This window comes from Anoplopoma fimbria, chromosome 13 (genome assembly GCF_027596085.1).
Source record: "Anoplopoma fimbria isolate UVic2021 breed Golden Eagle Sablefish chromosome 13, Afim_UVic_2022, whole genome shotgun sequence".
Classification (NCBI taxonomy): Eukaryota; Metazoa; Chordata; class Actinopteri; order Perciformes; family Anoplopomatidae; genus Anoplopoma; species Anoplopoma fimbria.
In genome coordinates, this window is record NC_072461.1 from 272,203 (window position 1) to 295,597 (window position 23,395).

The 23,395-nt window shown below is 40.3% G+C and overlaps 1 protein-coding gene across 2 annotated transcripts; it reads left to right on the plus strand.

Annotated features, from left to right (window-relative positions):
* The first annotated feature begins 850 nt into the window (after positions 1 to 850).
* Positions 851 to 15,332, plus strand: ido1 (indoleamine 2,3-dioxygenase 1). 2 transcript variants are annotated; one of them, XM_054611350.1, is made up of 11 exons: positions 851 to 1,048; positions 1,432 to 1,527; positions 1,610 to 1,729; positions 1,842 to 1,960; positions 2,067 to 2,081; positions 2,176 to 2,275; positions 2,430 to 2,547; positions 2,649 to 2,700; positions 2,799 to 2,947; positions 3,037 to 3,435; positions 13,580 to 15,332. In XM_054611350.1, exons 1-10 carry the CDS (start codon positions 956 to 958, stop codon positions 3,414 to 3,416), a joined length of 1,242 nt encoding a protein of 413 aa, XP_054467325.1. In that variant the 5' UTR covers positions 851 to 955; the 3' UTR covers positions 3,417 to 3,435; positions 13,580 to 15,332. The 2 variants fall into 2 exon arrangements, with proteins under 2 accessions (XP_054467325.1, XP_054467324.1); XM_054611349.1 differs by lacking the exon at positions 13,580 to 15,332 and adding an exon at positions 7,318 to 7,697 and having other exon boundaries at positions 853 to 1,048.
* The last annotated feature ends 8,063 nt before the right edge of the window (positions 15,333 to 23,395 follow it).

Consider the following 23,395-nt stretch of genomic DNA (forward strand, 5'->3'; position numbering starts at 1 on the left):
GTGAGGTGACAGTGCTAACCACTACACCACCGTGCCACTCTCTTTGAATGTCCTCTTAGAATTCTGTTTTTAGTTTTGCTCATTGAGCCACTTGTCACTATACTAGGTTGTTTGCATGTTTGTACTAACTATATGAAGCAGCAGGCTGCTTTTGCCTGCTACATCAGCTGCTGCGTACTATCCGCTCTGCTTAGAACACGGCACTGTTATATCTAAGGAATTCAAAGCATGCAGGCTACTGTGCTGTCATCACTCCTTTATCTATCAGCATTGATTAGTTGTTTGGTATATGTTCACTTTAAACAGGCTGTAGCAATGCAATATGAAAAAAATCTCAATGAAAGCTTTCTTTTAAGGTAAAAAATGATATTTTGCGCCCCAAAATATATAGATATAGAAGTTACTCGTGACCCATTTTTTCAATAACAGTTTACAGAGTATAATAGTAATGTATTATTGGTTTTCCAGAGAATGACAGTTTATAATCTACTGTAACACAACCCTCTAGGAATCCCGTAAGGAAATCATCTTATTCACCATAATAGTCTTATAATGTACACATAATTGATACCTTATATGGTTTTGAAACTTATGAGCAAATTGAAATAATAAATCTGCATAGCCGTATAATTCAACATGGGCTGATCAACTGCAGAGCTATGTTAGTTAATGTTCAGCAAACCCTTTTATTAATATAATTATAAGTGGAGGTTAAGAAATGATAACAGTGGACATTTTCTTCTTAGATCCTATGATTTATAGTGAAGCTTGGGTACTGATTTGCCAGACTTAACCTTAGAATTGTGCAATAGCAGGCTGAGGGATAAATGTGTAACTGCTATTGACAGCAGCTTTAAATAGAACTCTGTGCCGGAGTCCAGAAAGGTTGGGGTCTCTGGAACCATTCAGATAGTCGTACGATCGTCGATGTCAGTGGGTTTCTGTTTCTTTCTCTATGGCTGCTGCTAAACCAGACTCCAAACCTTTTTTCTCTCTGGAGTCCTACCATGTCTCCGAAGAGCTTGGCTTCATCCTCCCTGATCCTCTGGTAGGTGGATGGATTAGTTTCCATCTCTATCTTTTTGCACTTTTTACATTTTAACCTATACACAAGCAGTCAAAATGAATTCTGATCTGATTGTCAGAAAATCTTTGATTGTCATATAACTGGACTTAAATATAGTTCACATTATTGAAAATGGTGCTCACGGTCTAGCAGTTATAAAACTGTGAACTTGTGACTAGTGGTATTGACTGAGACCAACTGACTGATTGTTTGCGTTGTGTAGTGAACTTTATTCCTACAGCAACATGTGTTTACAAAATCAAAGTTCATCAAAAGTCATATTTATTTGTGCACTGCTCTATTTCATTTCCATTTGTCATGGTGATGATCACATTTTCTTTTGATGGTCCTCCTGGACTTAAAAGGAAGAGCTTCCACCTTACTACCAGCCATGGATGGATATTGCCCTGCGAGTCCCAGAGCTTGTGCACTCTCACGAGTTGCGCTTCCATATTAACAAAGTGAGTGGGAACAATAAACTGACAAGGACAATTTACTATATTTATGGAGCCATGGTTCCCTGTTAATACCCCGTCTGTCCAGATGCCGCAGCTGAGCAGCCAGTTTCTGCTGAAACATCGTGAGTTACGCTTGGCCCACCTGGCCCTCAGTGTGATGACCATGGGCTACACCTGGCAGGAGGGAGAGAACGACACAGTGGAGGTATCTCTTTCTTTTTACCATACTGACTTTTCCCTTCCCTGCCTGCTATCAGTTGCTCTGCAATCTACAATGTATATGAATGACTTGCCATCTTCAATAATCTTCCTTTAAGATGCTACCACATAACCTGGCGGTCCCATACTGGGAGGTGTCACAGCGTTTAGGGCTTCCCCCAATTCTCACCCATTCAGATGCAGTACTGGCTAACTGGAGGAAGAAGGATCCAGAGGGGTAGGTCCAGTTATCTTCAGCATGTGGTTTGGTTGCCTCCTGAAATGTCTGGTATAAAATCAGTTTCCTCTCTTTTTCATGTTCATCTTTATGTCTCCTGTGCCAGTCCTTTTGACATGGAGTAAGTACATTTTCACTTTAATTGGTCCTCTACACATGATGTATCATAATATCCTGATGAATGCAAAGGTTATTGTATTATTTGCATCACGCAGGAACCTGGAACTGCTGTTAAGTCTCCCAGGTGGAGACAGCACCCAAGGTTTCTTTTTGGTCACTCTGCTGGTGGAGCTGGCAGCAGTCACTGCATTGAGGGTAAATATATATATCCATGAGTCAGTTCTTACAATATATACTTGTGAAAGACCGGGATTCATTATGTTTGCATTGTTCTTTGAAAACTATACAGTCAAATGAGAATTAAATTGAGAAGAGTTCAGACAAAGCCACTCAATTACCTGTGTTGCAGAACATTCCCACTGTGATCAATGGTGTCAGGGTTGGAGACACTGAGACTGTGGCCAGAGCCCTGGAGGACATCAGCCAGTCTATACAGGACATGAAAGATAAACTTAAACTGATGCAAGGTATTTCATCTAATTTAAGCTTAAATGAATGAATGATGGACATTTCCCACTGACTGTATATTATATCAAAAAGTATTCTGAATTGATGTTATTTTTTTAAGTTTACGTGGAGCCTTCGGTATTCTATGGCATTATGAGGATCTACTTGTCTGGGTACTTTGTTTTCATTTGACTGATAAGTTATTCATTTTTAAAGTGAAACATGTTTTTGAAATGTGTGTGTGTGATTGTGTCCATGAACACATACATAGGTGGAGAGACAACCCCAGTATGCCCAATGGGCTGGTTTATGAAGGGGTCCAGGCAGAGCCCATGGAGTATTCAGGTGGCAGTGCTGCACAGAGCAGCCTGCTGCACTGCTTTGATGAACTTCTGGGAGTCAAACATGAAGCAAAAAGTGGTAAGATGGCTATTTTTTTGTTTTGATTGATTGCAACAGTGACAGAGATGTTTGAGAAGGACTCATTGTTGTGACACTTCTGTATTTAGGTGCCTTTCTAACCCGCATGAGAGACTACATGCCACCTGCCCACAAGCTGCTGATCCAGGACATCTCGTTGCAATCCTCCCTGAAGAGTTTTGTCCAGCAGCAGGCTAGCGAGAGGCTAAATCAGGCCTTTCAGCACTGTGTCGAAAATCTGTTGGCTCTGCGCAGCTACCACATCAATGTTGTCAGCCGCTTCATCACTGTACCTGCTGCCCGCGCCCGACAACTGAGAAACCAGAGCCTGGAGTTAGAGGCGGAGATGATCAGCAGAGCACCGACAGCGTTAGAGGAGAGGGGCACCGGGGGCTCTGGCATCATGACCTTCCTGAAGACTGTGAGAGACCAAACAAAAGACACTTTGCTGCCTGAGACGGACAAATAAATGAAGCACCACAGCTGATGTGAGTATTCATCACTGACAATATACAGTAGAGTGTCAACTGCATCACATGAAACAGTCTGTAAATCCCCTCTGATCACTTACAGTAACACAATCGTATATGTCATTAAAGGATGCCTTGTGGCAGAATGAGAGGGTGAGGCCTCTATTGCTCGTCCAACATGAAGCTTTGTTCTATCTGTAACAAACCTCATACAGGAATAGACAGGAGTGATCATTCCAAACCAAAATTCTAACTATTGCTGATACTTTCCATTAAATTCAACCACTAAATCCTCCCTTAATCTGAACTGGAATGCAAGAAATGCAGCAGACATCTGCTCCAGACCCAAGTATCTAGAGGACATTTGGACATAAGACAGCTAAAGTCATTGCTAAACCCCCTTTATTTTGGGGGAAAGGGATTTTGAGATTCAGTTCCCCTGCCGTATAGAAATAACAAAGAAGGTTTGTCTTTTGTTGCTTAAAAAAGTAGCAGAATTTATCTTCTCTGTATAGTGACCACAATAAGTTTACTGGTACTGGTTTAAAGGAAGAATGGATTTTGAGAGAAGCTGTCAAAAAGTGATAATGTGGAAACAAATGTATACTGCAATACTTTGTGAAACCATGGCAGGGCACTAAAGTTCAGCAATTTAATTCATCACAAAAGTGGATTTCACAGGTACGTCCTTTAAAAAACTAAAACAGTTGGCAACACCTGAGTGCAGGCCACTGATTTAGCCTTGTCACAAACAAAACAGACCTGTTTAAATAATATAGTATTCCAGTAAAGTATAGTAATAGTATTCATCATTGATAATAGTCATTTGAAGAGGTGTGAAATCCACACCAGCCTGACACAGTAAAGTATCGACAGGCTGGAACCTGAACTTTCCCTCTCGGAAAAGGATCTGTCTTTGTTGCTTCTTTACTCTACAGCGTGTCCTCACAATGGGGTTGTCATGTCAAAGTACAATGCACAATGCGGTGCAGAGATGCATCACTTATCAGAGAGGTTACCTCAGCACTCCTCCAGCCCACATCCAGCCCTCACATGTCCCCTCTATACTTCCTGGACTGAGAGTGTGGAAAACCCAGAGCAATGAAGGGATGGATTGTGTCATGAAAGGCTCACGATGTGTAGTCTTCACCTTTCCTGGCTCGTCTCCACCGGTGTTTAATTTCAAAAACAGCCTTGCAAGATCAGATAAGGAAGATGATGCAGCAATTAGACATGACAATTCCCCCCAACCTAAGCGATCTACTTTATCTTGCCCTCTTTCTTTTCACAAGCTGGGTAGCAGGGAAGACAACAGAAAAGCAAATGAGAGAGAAAACAATAACACATGATTTAAGTACGAGGGACATTTGTTAAAAGGTTTTAGTAGCGTGTATGAACACACATTTTTTAATCCATTTTGATGTACAGCAATTACGTTTATAAGTGTAGCCCTCGGGCTGGTGTTCATTCATGCTTTCATTCACCGCAAACCCTTCACTCAGACATGTTTTAACAACTTGAGAAGCTGAAGACCCGAGGTGAGGAGGTGAAAGGTTAACAGAAACTATGCAGGGATGTAGGCGATGGGTGGTGAGGAGGACTAATAGTGTGTTCACATGTCACAGTGATCTGATTAGAGCCTTCTTCCACAGCCAGAGCAAATAATCCCCTTCCTTATTGCCTGACTGTGGAGGACTCCCTGACAACCCAGCAGTAAACACTGGCCATCTCTAAGGATGTCTTCATTGTGTAGTCGGGGCTGGGCCTTTACAGCCACTGAAGTTTCACCTCGTATCACAACAGTGGCTGGCTTCAGTGTATTACATGACACACATATTCATGTACAAACTTGCTTGTTTTGTACTGTCAGTGCAGTGAGATGTATTACAAAATAAAAGAGTGTAAGGTGCCAGCTTTTACCATTACATACAGTAGTTATATTTTGGAGTGAATGTGCCAATGGACTTGGCAAACTTTCTGTATAATTGAGTATGAACCTTTCAAGCTAATGCTAAAGGAGTGATTTTCCTCACAGCAAAGGACATCTGGAGTTGCTCTTGTTTTCATGAAATCACCTCAAACATCCCTATTCCATCTATCAGAGCCGACAGGATCACAGGCGTGGGTTCTCCTTTTTGGAAGACAATTGGATATCTGCGCCTTGGTGGTTAACCAGATATCCTGGATTCTGGATATCCTGGATTCTGTTATTTCAAAATTGAATATGAAGCTGCTGCTCACCTCAAGCCCAAGCAGAGCCAAGACCTCTTCTCACCCTGGAAACGAACAGCCACGATGGCAGCAGCTAGGGATTGATTTCCTTTGGCGTGCACATGATGGGCGTAGCTGGGAATTATGGGCTGTGTGTGCAGTAGGTGACTCTGGGCGTTTTACCACTTCTTCTCATCTGAACGTTACTATCTTTGTCAAACATCCATGTTTACACACCCACATGGGTGAGACACGTCTTCATAATTCACTTACTGATCAGTTTGGACACACCCTGAGTTAAATTTGAGCTCTGTATGTATTCTGATGAGCGGCTGTCAGCTCTATTCTTTCACAACCAATGTTCACAATATGTCTAAAGAGGATAATTAAGGTCTAGTATGAATGTATCTCTGGCTTATATAGCATGTATACTTGAGACCAGATACTCTAGAGGAACTCCCTAAATAGTTTTCATTATGATTACCCCTCCACAGGGTATCCATACAATGGTCTAAAAGAATTTAAAGAAACATGTGACAGTTCACCCCATGGGCAGAGGTTAGTGTTCTTAATAACTTTCCTATTGCCATGATCAACTCCAGACTGGTGAATCATCTTTCCTATAGTACCTCCATTTGGACGGTTTCCGTAGAAGCCTCTCTAATCACAAGCAAATATAGGCAACGTTCACTGCGTTGCGGGTTTTAGGAATTCACTTTTTCTGCCTACTTGTCACCGTTAAACAAGAAATCTAGCTCATGTTAACTTACTCAGTCTTTCAAGTCCTTTTTTTTTTTTTTTTTACCTGAGCTCCTCTTTGTTCATCACTTGTGCGGTCTGTTAGGGCAGGTTAAAAGCTTTTGATGTAGTCATCTTACAACAACTTTTATCGTTTCCTCCCCACTGACTCCACTGAAACGGCATGCCCACATGAAAAAGGGAAAAAGAAGCTGTCATGTTCACAGCCAGCTTGAAAGGCTGCTTTTTCAAGTGTTGAATTACTGCTGTTGCCAGTGTTGATGGTTCAGACCAGGTGACGTCACAGACTTCACAGGAAAGCACACGTCAGATTGCAGGGAAAAACTTGTGACATTTTGGCACCTGTGATCTAGATACTGCAGTATGCTGCTTTGTTCTCCATAGATATCATTGTTTAGCTGGAGAGATTGTCTGCGATTGTTCAAATGACTCTGTTGTAGCAGTTTTGTTGAGTCACCTGTGACGCTTTCTGAGCCTACAGCCACACTAGTGACTCTGTACTAAGGGGTTAGCGTGCTCATAATGACAATGCTAACATGCTGATGTTAAGTGGGTAATATGTTTACCATGTTCACCATCTTACTGTGTCATGTTGGTATTTGCTAATTGGTGTACAAAGTACATCTGAGGCTGACTTGAATGTCGTTAGTTTTGCAGTCATGTGATCAAAATGTTTTGTACAAATTGAAAATTGTATGTGAGGATAGTGCAACCATCAATTTCTGTAGCAAATCGCATGGTGATATATGAAATATTTTTTGAAATATTTCAGTTTGGACCAAACTGAGGCAACAGATTGAGCCATCTTGGCTAGTAAAATTAATTAAACAAAGATTTAATTAAAGTAACTTCAATCTTTTGTTTTGTTTTTTGAGTGTCTCTCCTCTTCTTGAACAAGATGGCCAACGGCATTCTTTTTCTGTGTTGCAGGGTTGAAATACTGTCCTGCAAAGCACCCGCACTGTAGTGACCTCCAGCACAGCCAGCTTATTGACCTGTCCCCATTCCACTCATGTTTGAGCACAAGATTTGGCCTCTTTCAAAGAAATGCACTTGTGCAGAAGACATTCTAAAAGCTGGTGTTTTTCTCTTTTATATATACTGTGAAATTTGCTCCGACAAGGTTAATTAAACATAGCAATGTCGGCACTACAAACTGTAACCCAAGTGATTTGCTTCATGCTTTCATTATCCTTTTACTTTGTAGTGGCTGCTGGCCAGACAGTGAATTCAAGGACAATAGACATTTTAACCCATTATCAAAATCTGTGCAGAACTCCAGACTTGTCAGCCTTATCTTCCTTAAACTCTACACTTGTGGAAAGTAATGACATTAAAAAGAAGTTCAGAGAGATTATAAAAGTACACATGGCTTCCACTCATAACTATTTAGTAATTTGTTCCTAAAAGTTTTTTTTAAAATCGTAAGCTGTTTAACATATACTTATATTGACACAAATTCCAGTCAACTTTAATGACTAAACGTCAGACAGCAGCAGATTATTTTAGAAGTACGAGCTTCTACTAAATGATTTCCTGTGTTCTGTGGGTCCCTTTAATTGAACTTTACCCTATGTGTTATTAGAGCAGGAAGACTCACAATGACCAAAATGCCCTTACAATTCAGTCAGACTTTCTGAATGGTTTCCCCAGAGACCACAACCACACATTTTAAATCAGATTTTGATGGCAGCTAGAAGAATACATGACATTCAGATGACTTTCCTCACAGGATTAGCAGAAGCCCACACACGTCACAGCCTTTTGTCTTAAAGGTTAAGACAACTTTGAGCTGTGTGTGACGGGGAATACAGCTCAACCTCTCACCACAGCTGACTCACTACTGGCCCGGCCAGGTGCGAAACAGACAACTGTGCGATTCCACACGCATTCTCCCACACACAAATGCAAATGTAGTTAAATGCGCAGACACACGCCATGCCCAAATGAGCACAGATGCATGCACGTGCAGCCGCAGTACCTCATTGCCTCTGATTTGCAGACAGAGATACCTCTTGTGTGTGTTTACTCCCACTTTCCCCACTTGGCTTTCCTCTCATGCCACATAGCTATTGTCCTCCTCCCTTCGCTCTGCTGATTGACTTCCTCTTCCTCTGAGTTGTCGCTAATGTCACCTTCCATGCTGGCGCCCACACGGTCGTGTTATCAACAGCTTCTCATCCGGGTTTTAAAAAATACAGGAAGTTCCCTGGGGGTCTCCCCTGCGTGGAACATATATTGGCGTGGAAAAAAAAAGTCCATCTCTCCCTGTCGCACACTCACATGTAACCCATAATACATACTGAGACACACTGCATGCCAATACACCGTATTGTTCAACAATAATAACTTTGGGAACTGCCGATAATATCTGCTCGGCATGTTCACACCTCCATATTCAGCACCAACATAGCAATATGTTGAATGACATACCTTCAGATCCAATTACACTGATGTATAAAAGCTTCCAAGCAGTGAAAAGAGAAGTTCTGTAATTCACAACATAAACATTTTTGGCAGTTAATCAATGGGCAGCAGGAAGAGGAGAGTCTTTCTTCACTGACCCTTGCTGCAGTTCAGTCGTGGACACTCTGTACTGCACTTTTTGGACACACAGTCCAGTCTGTTTTTTTTTTTGCATGGGATAAAGCTCATTAATCCACACTGGCGATGGCTTACTTATGTAAGAAAAAAAAGGGGGGCTTCCTTTGGACTGCAGCTATTGAGAGATGGAATGAAAATCCTGCAATGGTCGTCTAATCCCAAACTTCCCAGTAAAAACAATCCACTTCCTCCCAGGCAAGTTCCGGACTTGTTCGCATGCAGAGCTGAGGCAGGCAGAGGGTGGGCTGATTCGGTCGGGGGTCAAGCTGGAGACAGACAGGGTCCGGCAGATGGGAGGAGCAGTCAGGTGCAACTTACAGGCCTGGGTAGACCACTGACATGAGGCTGCACTGTTCTACCATGAACATGAAGACGTATGAACAGATGCATTCAGTTCATTATGTCAGCTAAAGAACAGATGACAGGATCTTATGTGCTATAACTCAAGATGAAAGTTTGAGTAACAAACCATCAGACAGAGGCATACATTTCTTACAGCAATTTGCACAACAGGTAGCAGTATTCATGGCTCAATTAGCACTACACACAAAGTACAGCGGAGGCTGATGGGAATGTGATTAGTCTTGCAGGTATTTGGTCATAATTCAATTTTAATTCAATTAAATTTTATTTATACAGCCCAATATGACAGATCACAAATGTGCCTCAGAGGGCTTTACAATCTGTTCAACATTAGATATCCTCTGTCATTTGAATCAGGTAAGGAAAAGTAAAGTATTGGACATATTAAAATTTTGACCCACTGATGGAACAAGTGGAAAAGTTGAGGTACAATTGCTCCTGCGGGGGACATGAATGTTAGAACTGAATTTTATGGCAATCCATCCAATAGCTCTTGAGATATTTCTCTGACATTGCCATCCATGACTAAAAAGCAATGTTCTGGTTTGGTTGCCTTGGAAACTATCATCATTATTGATATAAAACTATCATGTAATTGTGTTAAGACATTATCTTACAATTATTTAAACAGAAATATTGGTTGACAACACAGTCAACATTTAGCTGTTAATATGGGCGGGAAAAAGCTCCATTCACTGGTTTAACTGGTTCATGTAAGAGCACATTCAGACCTTGTGTCCCTCCTGAGGTCGGCCCTTTGCTGCCCACACAGGGTGAGCCTACTTTGCTCGTTTCTGTTCCCAAGGCATCCTGTCCTGAAAAACTGTATTCATAAAATAAACTATTACAATTTGTTCTGCCAAAACATGTTCACCTAAGCCAGAAACAACCAAATTTAGATTTAAGACGTTGTACTTTCTGCCATGTAATTTACAAAACTGGGGAAGCCAATATTGTTAGCTTCCGCAGTGGGCTTAATGCAAAACATATAAATAGATGCTTGCCAAATGTACATGTTCATGGATAAAATTAGTTTCTCAGAACTAAAATATTTTTCATGGCAGAAATAAGGAAATCCAAAAAATATTGTTCCAGCCCTGGAAACCTCTTATGTGGTGTCGCTTGGATTACTACTGTGGAGTGCAAATATACAGTAGTAGAGCGAAAAGTTCTGTAATTATATAATCTAGTCTACTGCTGTATAATCAAACAACTGAGCTTGTTTTAAATTCTCTGAGAGGGCCTTTGTGCTCAGATATTTATATTAATCACTTTATGCAGAGCTGACATGCAGGAACAAAAGGTAGAGAAAAAAAATGTTCAGGGCTGAAAGATCCTGAACATTTCAACTTCAGCTGCATAACTGTTCAGTATTTTAATGCAATTTTTCAATCAAGTGACACCTTGGCAGGTTTCTTTTTTACATTTCTTTTGTTTCTTACTCATTTGTATGTGTGTAACACCAGGAGTTTCTTTTTGTCTCCGCACATCATTTTCAGTCTTCCTTCTATCATCTGCAGCATCACACACTGCTGGTTCTTGCTCTCCATTGAATAATTAAGTAAAGTGATTCTCGACTGTGTCAAGAAAGTGTATCTGGCTAAATGCTAATTCTACAACTTTAAATGAGCTTGATTGTAAAAATAAGTTTACAAATTCTAGTGTTTGGCATTTTATCCTTTTCCTATTTGGAGATGTATGTTGAAATCAGCAGTGCATGCAGCAACAGAAGTGAGAGTGAAGAGTGCACACACACACACACACACACACACACACACACACACACACACACACACACACACACACACACACACACACACACACACACACACACACACACACACACACACACACACACACACAGCAAGTAAATCCTCCACAACAGGGGACGAATCTTCCCTTTTCAGTACCAGTCGCTAAGCAAGAGAGTTCTATAAAAAGGTTATTACCCCGAACAGACTGTGGTAACACTGCAGGGCAATGTGACCTGTTCCGCACATCAAAATCTTCAAGATTACCGGGACAAAAAATTCATATGATGTAACCTGTGACTGTACTAATCAAATTTCTAAATATTGAAAAACTATGAACTATCAAACTGAGAATGGATATTATACTGATTATGTGAGGCCTGAAAACATCCCAGTGACACATTCACATTAATATCACTATCGGATCCTTGGCAGAAAACTCTTCCAGTATCTTGCGTTTGGAAAAAGAAAGTTTGATAAACAGAAGCACAAGGTCAACTTACTGGGGATTTTCCGGAGCTTTCAGCTGCATCTTGTGGAGTTTATTAACGGGTGTAGTTTGCTCAGTTGCCATGGAGATGCTTCAGTTGTGAAATTTCAGGCAATTCTTTTTTTTGGGGTTGCATTTTATTGTATTGCATTTGTTTTGTTCCTTTAAATGCAAAACACATTTAGTTCACTTGTACTTGTACTACATGTGCTTTATAAATTGAACAATGATTTTTGAAAATGTAAAATTAGGATAATTTCACTACGTATTACCCTTCAATAAACCCATCATTAAAGCATGTACAGGGGGATAGATTAATGTTCAACCTGATGAAAGTATTTGTCAAGAGGAGCACACATAAAGACACAACAGGACATTGTGGCCTGGTGCACTCCCAGTATACAACAGTGTGAAAGGCAGATGTACTTTTATTTAGCTGATTATTCCCGAGCACATTGTCCCACTGTGAGGGATGCTAGTGCCTCAGCTCCACTGTAGCAGTATGCTGAGCGATGTTTATGAGGTTCAGTGACTTTTTGTCCCCCTCTTAGCTCAGAACATATTGTATCATGTGCTAGTGGAGTGGTGAGCATGATTCACTTCTAATTTATTTTCTTTTATACATTTGCTGCAGAAATACTGCAAAATAAATCTCTAAAGCCCAGAATTTCCACAAAGCACTTAAAAGTCACTAAGATTCAAAATGACTTAATAGCTGGGCGTTTTATTTATGAATCTTTAAAAGTCTGGAAAATGTAGCTGTTTCTTCACAACAACAAATTAAATCCATACCTGTGTGTTTGAAGAGAGTTCCGAGAAATTATTTTAAAAAAAGTTGTGGGAACCAGGGTCGAGGTCCTGTCTGGATAATGGGGCAGGATGCTCTGGCTGTGTAGTCCTCACCTGCTGGCCTGGCACCAAGCAGACCCAGAAGAAATTATCACGCAGCAGCTTGAATTACAGGGTCTCATGCAGACAAGCTTGTTCCATTAACAGAGGACAACGGAGACAGGCATGTTTCACCATGTGCCTGTTGTGTCTGAAGTTTTAGGGTGCATGCTGGATGCCAATTAGAGGCTTTGTAATGTGATTTAGGTGGAAGGGATCAGACGTTAAAGGCAGAGTGTGGCGCTGCAGCGAGCAACATTAAATTTGTCAAAAGTAATGGAAATTGCCGGTATAAAGAGATTCAACTGGTTATTTTTAAGTTATTATGTAATTAATCTCAGCTTTCTTTGCCAACTTCTAAATCAGTTCACTTCCCCACAATGCCTCAGGGAAACTTTTGCATCTTATCCATAGAATATCATAAACCAGAGCAGTACACTGCTTTTCTAGTTAAAAAAAGTCAAACTTAATCAAAATGCTAGTGTCATGGTCCCCTATTTGATCTCTCTCCCTTTCCTAACTGTGTGTCCAATACGTTCTCACACCACTGCATCAAATAAGGGAGCTTGGTCAGTGCTCCTAAGCTTGAAACGATCACGCTCTATGCACACGTCAGTGACGGCATGTCAATATATGCTTGTTAAATGCTTCGGGTCTTTAAAGACGCAAAGCATGAAACAAGAAAAGAGCACGGCTGACGTTAACTTAACCGACCAAAGACTCATGTGACTAGAAAGTGACTAGCGACTCACGTGAGTCATGTGACTAACAACGAGGAGCACTGACCAAGCTGCGTTATTTGACGTGTTTTGGATGCAAAAACTGGTGGGTTTGTCTGTGTCTGTGTGGGTATGACACTCCATTTCCCACCTGCTGTCAATCAGCCTGTACACTGGCAACCATCCACTCCTCAAGCCCCTCCAGTACATCTGCCCCGCCTCTACACTCCAGTCTTCATCAGATCATTCAGAACGCTACGGCCAGTCTCTAGTTCTAGTCAGTCTTTTCCTTGTGTTTGCCTGTGCTCTGAATCATTTTGTATGTACCTGAACCTCATGTCCATTCTCATTCTGTGTTCTCCTCCTCCTTCGCCCAGCACCTCGCCAGTCTGCTTACCAGCAACACTGCTCTCCTTGTCTACCCTGCTCAACAGCAAACCCCGGATCAACTCTCCAAACTTTCACTGTACTCACTTCTAAGTAAAGCGGCTTGTGAAGTTTTCAAAACATCTGTCCGAGTTCTGCTTTTAGGTCGAAAATCCAAGCTAATCAATAACTAGCCCACAAGGCTTTGTGGCTGTTATTCATTGTGGTTTAGGAAGGAACTGACTTTTAGTAGCCTACCTTGAAAAACTACCTGATTCTGAACATGTAATATTGGTAGATTAGAGAAGAGAGCTTGACAGAGCATTAAAAGAACTCCCAATCTTTAAGAAATGCATCTACACTTTACAGCGCAGTTAACAAGTACCAGACTTTGTTGTGAACAGTTTCATGTAGGAACTATGGTTGAAGGAAAATAGTTCCTACATGGAACTGCCCACAACAAGTACTGTTGATTATCTTGAGTAACCATGTCACTATTTCTAAAAAGAGACATTACTGTTGAGCGCTTTGAGCAACACAAGCTGAGTGCCATATAGTCCAATTATATTTGATAGAAGACAGCCATCTATATGGCCTATATCTACAAAACTAAACTTAGATTTTGGGGAGAACTGTCCCTTTAAATTAGCATTTAATTATTTTTTTTATTTTTTTCGGGATCAGTGGAATAAATGGAATTCTAACTTTTGTTTATTCTTTTACGTTTGCTTTAAGATGAGATAATCCTTTATTAGTCCCACAGCGGGAACATTTGTTGGTTTATACTACTATTGTTTGTAATCACTTAGATATTTAAATTGAAATAGTAACATTAAGGAGAGCATGTTGCCTTTCTAGTCGAAAGAGCTACCTTTGTACTTTCATTTGAGTGGTAAATGCTCAACGCTAAATCTTTTGTTGCAAGTTCATTGCTAACTTACACATCCAGCAGGCATGGAGTAAAGCTCATTTGGAGTCTTGTTCTGGCCACCTGATGAATGTTGGTCCGATATTCTCTCGCCTTTTAGCTTTGTTTTGGTTTCCCTCAACTCCTGAAAAAAACATCTGTCTCTTCGCTCTTCGCTCTTCATTCTGCCATTTGGTGCTGGTGGCATAGAGTGAGATTATTGGAGCTTTTTCGATTAAAAACAGCTGCCTGCAGTCGCTACATATAACGCAGATGAGAGCGAAGAAATAGATTTGAATCAGTTAAGTTAAAAGAGGCCAAAATGCTCCTTTTGAGTCAGGACATCATTTTACATGTGTTGACGTAGTTTGATAATCTGTTGTCAATATAAACATGATAATAATAGTTTTTTACTAATAGTACAAATATAGGTGATTCCTGCTGCTGTTTAACACGGCTAGAAAGGAAATCCAAGCAGCCCACTGAGCGGTGAAAAGCGGACATCCCCTTCTGTCTTCTCCTGTCGTGGATCATTTCCACACTAGTGTTTTTCTGCCCAATGTGAGCCAGCAGAACATTAGACAAAGCATGTGTGAGATAAAACCCAGACCCCGAGGAGCCAGTCCAGGTATATACAGCTCAAACAAGTGCCAACATGTACTAGCAAGGAAGTCTGGGGTGATGATTAACTGCTTGAGGATGATGCGATGGTTTGTCACTTTATCATATAACGATATTCCACCCTCATGCAATCAGATTACGAGTAAAGATTTGAATCAATATCCCTGTAGGGTCTTGCCTCTTTGACACTAACCATGACTGTATAGGTCTCTAAAAACCTGAGACCTTGAAGATAATCTGCATGATTAAACACATTTGTCATTTGTCTCACATGACTGGGTTTTTTGTCCACGTCTGAAGAGTTTGATCTTTGCCATTCTGCCACAGAGGCAGTGAATGGACTCATATTCAAAATGGAGTCATTGAATCTCGCAGCTGATGTCAAGACTAAGATAGAAGGCTATTAAATATCTCAAGGGGAAATAATGCAAAGTGAAGAGTCTGTAGGACTGAAGGAGCAAACAGCATTTTTCCTGTGGATAGGAAAATGGAGCAGCCTCTGTCCTACATTGCTGGTGGGAACGTCTGTCAGCAAGCCACAGCCGGGTCACATTAACTACCAGTTTTCCCACAATCTGGCCTTTATTAGAAGGGCTATTAGCAACCTTAGAATCAGGTAGATCTGAACTGCCCCACAGAGAGAACAGTGAACACTGCTTAATTCATACAGGACGGCCTAAAAATATCTCCCTGTGTAGGACATGATGCCAAGGAAAGCAGTCAGTTCCTCCGCTATCATAAAGGATGTTGTTGATCCTGAGTGCGAGGAAGGTGGTGGAGCAACAATCTCTGGTTAATGTCAGACAGGTTAATAAAAGGTTGCTGCTTTAAATTCTTTATTCTTTAAACTGGAAGCATTGATCCAGGGTTGAGGTGAGACAGAGCTGTGGGCCAGAGCGAGGCTTTGAATCTCATTTGTACCATAGTTTAGAGATGTAACGTGGCCTCAGTCCAGTTTGGTTTGGAAGAGGATCTGTGACTCAACATGAACACACACAAAAACTTTTGCACTTGTAACCCAGAGGAAAGCACCGTTCTCTGTTCCCTCGCACCACTTCCACCTTATTCATGTTGAGTCACAAAGCAGAAACAGGGAAGGATATTTCCCACCTTATAAGAACTCATTGTGGTTTTTCTTGGAACGCTGAATGTTTGACCAAGATTAAGTAAACTCCAAACTGTATCACTTCCACACTTTCTTCATATCAGGCGGCTATTGTTAAGTTGTGAATGTTCAAATTAACAGCTCCATTCTACTTGAAGTTCTTAGATTATCAGCCGCTGATATCTACCCACCGTAAAAACACGCAAAAGCATGAGTAAGATGAAGATGTAACTTATTGATCCATAAAATGTTAGCATGGCAGAAACACCATTAACAGTCAAATTTATGTTATTTAAGTTACTTTCTGCATCAAGACGGCAACAAGGGTGCAGATTACATTCATTTTGTCGACCGGTATATTCATGCTGTCCATGAACATCCATTTATGCATCAATTGGAAGCACTAAATTAACACTTTACAATGAGGTGAGGTACACACTGACAGACAGACATAAAGATTAGATAGATAGATAGATAGATAGATAGATAGATAGATAGATAGATAGATAGATAGATAGATAGATAGATAGATAGATAGATAGATAGATAGATAGATAGATAGATAGATAGATAGATAGACATCCTCTGTCTTTGAGGGAATCCTACGTACACTGTCTGCCTGTAGCCGTGACTCTCAGCCACCAGAGACCCTGACTGCTGCACATACAATGGTTCAGTTTTCAGCATTGAGTAAACAGGGGATGTAGCTAATATTATCTGCACAAAAATAGACTTTCCAGCAAGCGAAGCGCAGAAAAGCAGCTGTGCATCCTGAGAGGACCGGAGAGAGGATCTCTGGGATGCTGATGAGTCCCAGTATGAGTGGGTGAGGATTGAACTGCTTTCCAAACACATGGGAACCAACTTAAGTGTGAAAGGGAAAGACTATTTAGTGCAGACTGAAGGGCAAGGCGTTTGAAGTGTTCATGACGGATAGACTCGTAGAGGAAGAAACACAGGATAAACAATGCAGTAACAGCAACAGGAGGAAATTAAGTCAAGTGAACAGGAAGCTGCCCAGCTTCCCGTTCGAGATGTGAATAATTGGTGTTAATGATTCCGAGAGGGCAGTCATCACAGGTTCTTGGTATTTGCGTGCATTGATCACTTATTGTCTCACACATAACAATGTTATACTTTGTCGTTTAATTGACATGTTGACTGCTTCATAAGAAATACTTTTTATTTTCTCACCTATGCATTTGCTGTTATTACTCTTTCTGTTATGGATTTTTGAAAGAATAATCTTTACTCTCGATCATAAAAAACTGACTTTCCACAGAACGCCAACAGAGACACACTAAAGTGAATAACAGCAGGCCTCATATTTAGCAAAATAACCAATACTTTCCAAGAAGGTTAACTTGAAAACTTCTGGCACAACACATGGTGCTGGGGGGAACAGAAAATGAATGCCAGACTTTTGCACCCACTTAAAGGTTTAAAAAGAAGAGATAAAATATGGCATAAAAAAAATCCACTAAAGTAATTACTCTGTAATGCAGACTTGTTTTAGACCCAGAGTTTGACCTTGTGTTATCATGCTTTAAAGAGCTTTATTCTAATGGACCAACATGGTATTTGTGAGTAAACACCGTCAGTAAAGACTATAAGCATGAGGACATGGTAAGACCTCTCTAGGCTTTTTAATGGGCCACTTTTTTTTATAACTGTGCTTTACTTTATGTTTGGCCCTTTGCCTCATATAGTAGTATTTTGAATTAGCACTGACCTTGGCAATTATTCAAATGGTCTCATTTTATGTTTCAAATTTAAAACCCATTGCGTGCAAGCACATAAGACGTCATCCACAGATGAGGGGGATTTTCACGATGTTAGCATCAGGCACAGTGAGCAGCGTCACCTCAAAGAGTTCGGCCAAAGAAATAGACATGAGAAATGCGAGCGGAGCACAACAAAATGATGTGAACTCAGCTCACACACAGTTATAGCACAATGGCAGCTTTATGGCTGTTCACAGGTGGCCCTTTAAAGTTTGTGACTTTGTACTGACTCATCTTCACCAGCACACCGCTCTGTGTGCACCTGCATACTCACGCTGAGGTTGCCAAGCACTGAAAGAAAGGCAGCTGGGAACACACACACAGTAACACTTACTTAATCTGTAATCTACTGAAAAAGTTTTGAATGTTGGAGCGGAGGTGAATTCTGGGCCTGGAGCATCTACAGAGCTTCCTTCAGGATTAGTGTTGGGCTTACTACGAAGTGAGCCGGGAGCTGTTCGTGTGCAGAAGAACAGAAGAGGGTATGTCAATGAAAACATAACAAGTAGTATTTTTATGTGAACAGCCTGGTTATCATCCCTGATCTAACTATGCTTCCCAGGACCTGAGCTGTTTACAAGCTCATGAATTTCTTAATGGAAAATATTCGCCCCCAACAAAGTCACCGCCAGTGTTGTTGGATGTGTTACTAAGTACACGCCTCTCTTTTTCCACATAAAACCGCTGTCTCTAAATTGTGCAGTTTTCAGTTAAACCTCCTTGGAATTATCATGTCTCTTCTCCAGCCAATGCACTTGGGAGGAAAAGGGGGAAAAAAGAAGAGGTGAAAAAAAAGTGAAGAAGGAAAACAGGAGGAAAACAAACATAACCTCTACTGTTGCATGTCTTCATTTTATACCTGTGTTATGCTGTTTGGGTGCATATATATACATATATATATATATATATATATATATATATATATATATATATATATATATATATATATATATATATATATATATATATATATATATATATAGAGAGAGAGAGAGAGAGAGAGAGAGAGAGAGAGAATAATTTTTTTGAAAAACAATAGTATTATTACATGATTTGCCAGTGGAGAGGGTAATTCTCTTGTGCAATTATCATGGTGCTCACATAATGAAGTTCAAAAGTCTCTTTTCCTTTACTCAGTCGATTCAACAGAGTTGCAACCGCTAAAGCGAAGGCCAAGTTGAAACAATTGTACCACTAATTTGCCTGGGCTACTAATAAAAAACATATTAGATGCTATTTAAATTAAATACTTTCACATTAGCCTCTGCAAGGTCATTTTTCACCGTGATACAATCCATCTTTTTCAAAAGAGACTAAATAAAAAAGAGGAGGTTGAATGGTGTTTTTCCTCATTCAAATTGTCAAATTTTCGCTTTCAGATCCATCTGAGTTTTTATTATAAATTCATGTATTTCATAAAATATGATTCATGACTGCTGTAAAAATCTGTTTGCTCAATTATAAGATAATAAATCTTTCACCAACAAGAATCATGTGTGAATATGTTCTCCTGATTAGAATTTGTGCCACATGGGTCCCACATGTGGCATGGTGAGCAACAATAAAAGTGTAGCATGCAAAAAAATAAAAATTTGAAAATATCTAGATAAAAGTAAGGAGATTATTATCATTATACCATAAAAACCAAAGACTTCAACCAAGCATAGCCATATATAAATAACGTGAGGAAAATCCACCGGTTTCAAATCATATCCAGCTATGAATGATGGCCGCCATGATGCGAGCTGCGTATGTAAACCATTACATCTTGTCAGGACCCGAAGGACCTCACCGAGGTCTAGTGAGGACATTTGCAGACACTGTGGTTTACACATTCCCCACTGTGCACAAAGCCATTCTTCAATACGGCCTTCCATGCAAGCAAAGCTGGTTTATCTGTCATCCCAGACAAGAATGCAAACACACTCACTAACAAATACCAGGAGAGAACACCATGAACACTACTGGTGGAGTCTGTTTATCTCTAATAATTAACTGAACATTTTGAATGCTCTGGTCACAGTTGTCACCAATTTCATAGAGACGTTAAACCAACTTTTCAAAGCCTTGCTGCACTATTTTAGTATGTAGGTGCAAAGAAAGGACACACTCATATTGAATATTTCCTAGCTCAAACACACCTCACCCTATCGAATCTATGATTATGGCTGTTAAAGGATACTGAAGTCAGTGCTACCCACATGCTCCTGAGCAATATGTGAGGCAATTAATGCATCATAGCTCCAGTCCTTTCAAAAGCTTTCCAACTGGGCAGCTGAAATTTAAAATGTCTCAGGGAAGTGAACATGGATTTGCCAAGAATGCTCACATGAAAGGTTACAAGGACCCCTCTTGTTTTCATTATTCGTCCCACTCACTGTAAGTGTTCGATGTGGTTTATGCTGCGAAGTTATATAAACCCATGGGACCAAAGTGTACAGAAAAGGAGTCATAAAAAACACTCATTTACTTTCCCTTTGACTCACACATAAACACCAGCCACGCAAGAAAATACCTTTAGCAAAGACTTTCTTTTCCCCTTTCTTCTAAATCAAATGATTGTGGACAGTAAGAAGTAAACTGCTCACTAAAAACTGAAAGATGTTGTGAACATGTGCCAAAGCCACTGGACGCATGGTTTAAACTCCCTGATCGAGCATGTCTGCTTGACACAGTACGTCCAACTAAAAGATTATAAACCTCTAAACAATGGACATTCACTTATTATGACTGTATGTGCTTTATTTCCCTCCACTTCACTCTTACCTTTCATTTAACATAAGATCCTGCTTGTTGTTATGTGTCTTAACACCAGCAATTACACTTTGAATCTGAGCAAATCAATATATACCCAGCTGTATGAAAGGGAATGTCAGTTGGTTCACCATTTTGGTCCACACCTAAATATCTCAACAGCTATAGCATGGATAATACAATTGTACCGGCAATCATGTTCACCTCAGGATGAATTTTATAACTATCTGTTATGGACCACTTTGGAAACACGGCAGAGCAACATGGCAGACACTTTGAAGAGAACCTGTCCGTTATGTGATGTAAACGGTTCATTGTAAGGTGACGTATCCACAACAATTCTTATTTTCAGGTGATTATACGCTAAAGAAAACATATAATATTAATACACATAATAATATAATATTCAATTTCTGCCTATAGATCCCCTGTAAATGCTACACACAAGTGTTCGTACTGTTAATTCACCTCGAAAAGGTATAAGTCAATGAGGAAAAGTGTTTTTGGGCCCAGAAGTTGTTAATCCACGGTTTGATCACTAAGAAAATAGGCTTGGTATGAATGGGCAACTTTTTCCCTTACGTGTTTGCTAAGTCAACTTTATAAACTGATCCCACTTTAAAAGTGACCCAAAAATAGGAATAGTTCACCCCAAAACAATATAAATTGTATATAGTACTCACCTCCCTAGGCTCTCAATGATCCAGCCTTAGAAAATATTACACCCCTTCAACAGTGGTTATTAATCTCATTTATAGAAACTGTTTTGGTGGAGATGAGTGATAAGAGAAAAAATAACTGTCTTTTCTAAATGCATCTTTTCTTTTTGTGTCACCTTTTAATTCATCTGTCTTATCTCCTATTTGTGTGTTAATATTCGCTCTCATGCGAACAGAGACAAAGAAGATGGGCCGTGACCCAGCCTCGCCTTGTTTACACTTCCCTGGCTCTCACAGTTTGATTCAGTCCTTGATGGATCAGTGGAAAATACATGGCACTTTCACAGGAGGATATATCTAAAAGTTGTAAATAGCCTTTTTCCATCAGTTGAGTATAGTTGATGAATAGAATATTCAATTCAATTCAGTTTATTTTGTATAGCCCAGAATCACAAATTACAAATTTGCCTCAGAGGGCTTTACAATCTGTACACATGTTACATCCTCTGTCCTTAGACCCTCATCCTCTGTCCTTAGACCCTCACATCCTCTGTCCTTCCCTCACATTCACAGGAAAAACTCCCCTAAAAACCCCTTTAACAGGGAGAAAAAAGGAAGAAACCTCTGGGAGAACGACAGAGGAGGGATCCTTCTCCCAGGATGGACAGAATGCAATAGATGTCATGTGTACAGAATGAGCAGCATAACAGTTCTTAAATACAACACATTCAATGTATATGACATAAATGATTCATATAATAAGACTACTTATAATAACAGCAGCAATTATTACAGTAGAATTATAGCCATGAAAATAGGGATAGTAATGTGACTAATAATAATAATGGAAGTAGCAGTGGGTGTCAGTCGGCTCACAGCAGGAGGCACGACTACGGTCCAGGTACCACAACGATTCATGGAAACCTGCAGAGCGAGAAAGCAAAAGGGCTTCAGGGTGGAAGTAAAGCTAAAATGCTTAATGGTACAGGTAATAGTAATAGTAATGTGACTAGTAATAATAATAATGGTGGTAGCAGTCGGTGTCAGCAGGGCCGTAGCAGGATGCACATCCACGGCCCAGGTACAGCCACGATTTATAGAAGCCTGCGAAGCGAGAAAGCACAAAGACTCCAGGGTAGAAGCAAGTCAATAAGCGTAATAGTACAGGCAATAATAATAGTAATGTGACTAATAATGATAGTGGTAGTAGCAGTGGGTGTCAGCAGGGCCTCAGTAGGTGGCACGATGACAGTCCAAATATAACCCCGATTCCTGGGAACCTACGAGGCGAGAAAGCACAAGAACTCCAGGGAAGAAGCAAAATCAGTAATGTGCATAAATAGGAGATTAATACATAAAGAAGGAGGGAGAGAAGAGGAGAGAGGAGCTCAGCGTATCCTAGGTAGTCCCCCGGCTGTCTAGGCATATAGCAGCATATCTAGGGGCTGGACCAAGGCCAACCTGAACCAGTCCTAACTATAAGCGCTATCAAAAAGGAAGGTCTTAAACTGGAACCTGGTTCCACAGAAGAGGAGCCTGATAACTGAAGGCTCTGGCTCCCATCCTACTTTTATATACTCTAGGAACCACAAGTAACCCTGCATTGATTGAGCGCAGCTCTCTAGTTGGGTAATATGGAACTATAAGTTCCTTAAGATAAGACGGTGCCTGACCAGTTAGAGCTTTGTAGGTAAGTAAAATAATTTTAAATTCTATTCTTGATTTAACAGGGAGCCAGTGCAGAGAAGCTAATACTGGAGTAATATGATCTCTTTTCTTAGTTTTTGTTAGAACACGTGCTGCAGCATTCTGGATCAACTGTAAAGATCTAAGAGACCTATTAGAGCAGCCTGATAATAAGGAGTTACAGTAATCTAGTCTAGAGGTAACAAATGCATGAACTAGTTTTTCTGCATCACTTTGAGACAGGATTTGCCTGATTTTCGCAATGTTACGTAAATGAAAAAAGGCTGTCCTTGAGATCTGTTTTATATAAG

Bases quoted from the DNA above. Each gene is read 5' to 3' on its own strand.
- ido1 (XM_054611350.1), top strand. From the start codon at position 956: ATGGCTGCTGCTAAACCAGACTCCAAACCTTTTTTCTCTCTGGAGTCC. The intron at 2,548-2,648 runs GTATTTCATCTA...TATTTTTTTAAG, and splicing joins TAAACTTAAACTGATGCAAG to TTTACGTGGAGCCTTCGGTA. The intron at 2,948-3,036 runs GTAAGATGGCTA...TTCTGTATTTAG, and splicing joins CAAACATGAAGCAAAAAGTG to GTGCCTTTCTAACCCGCATG.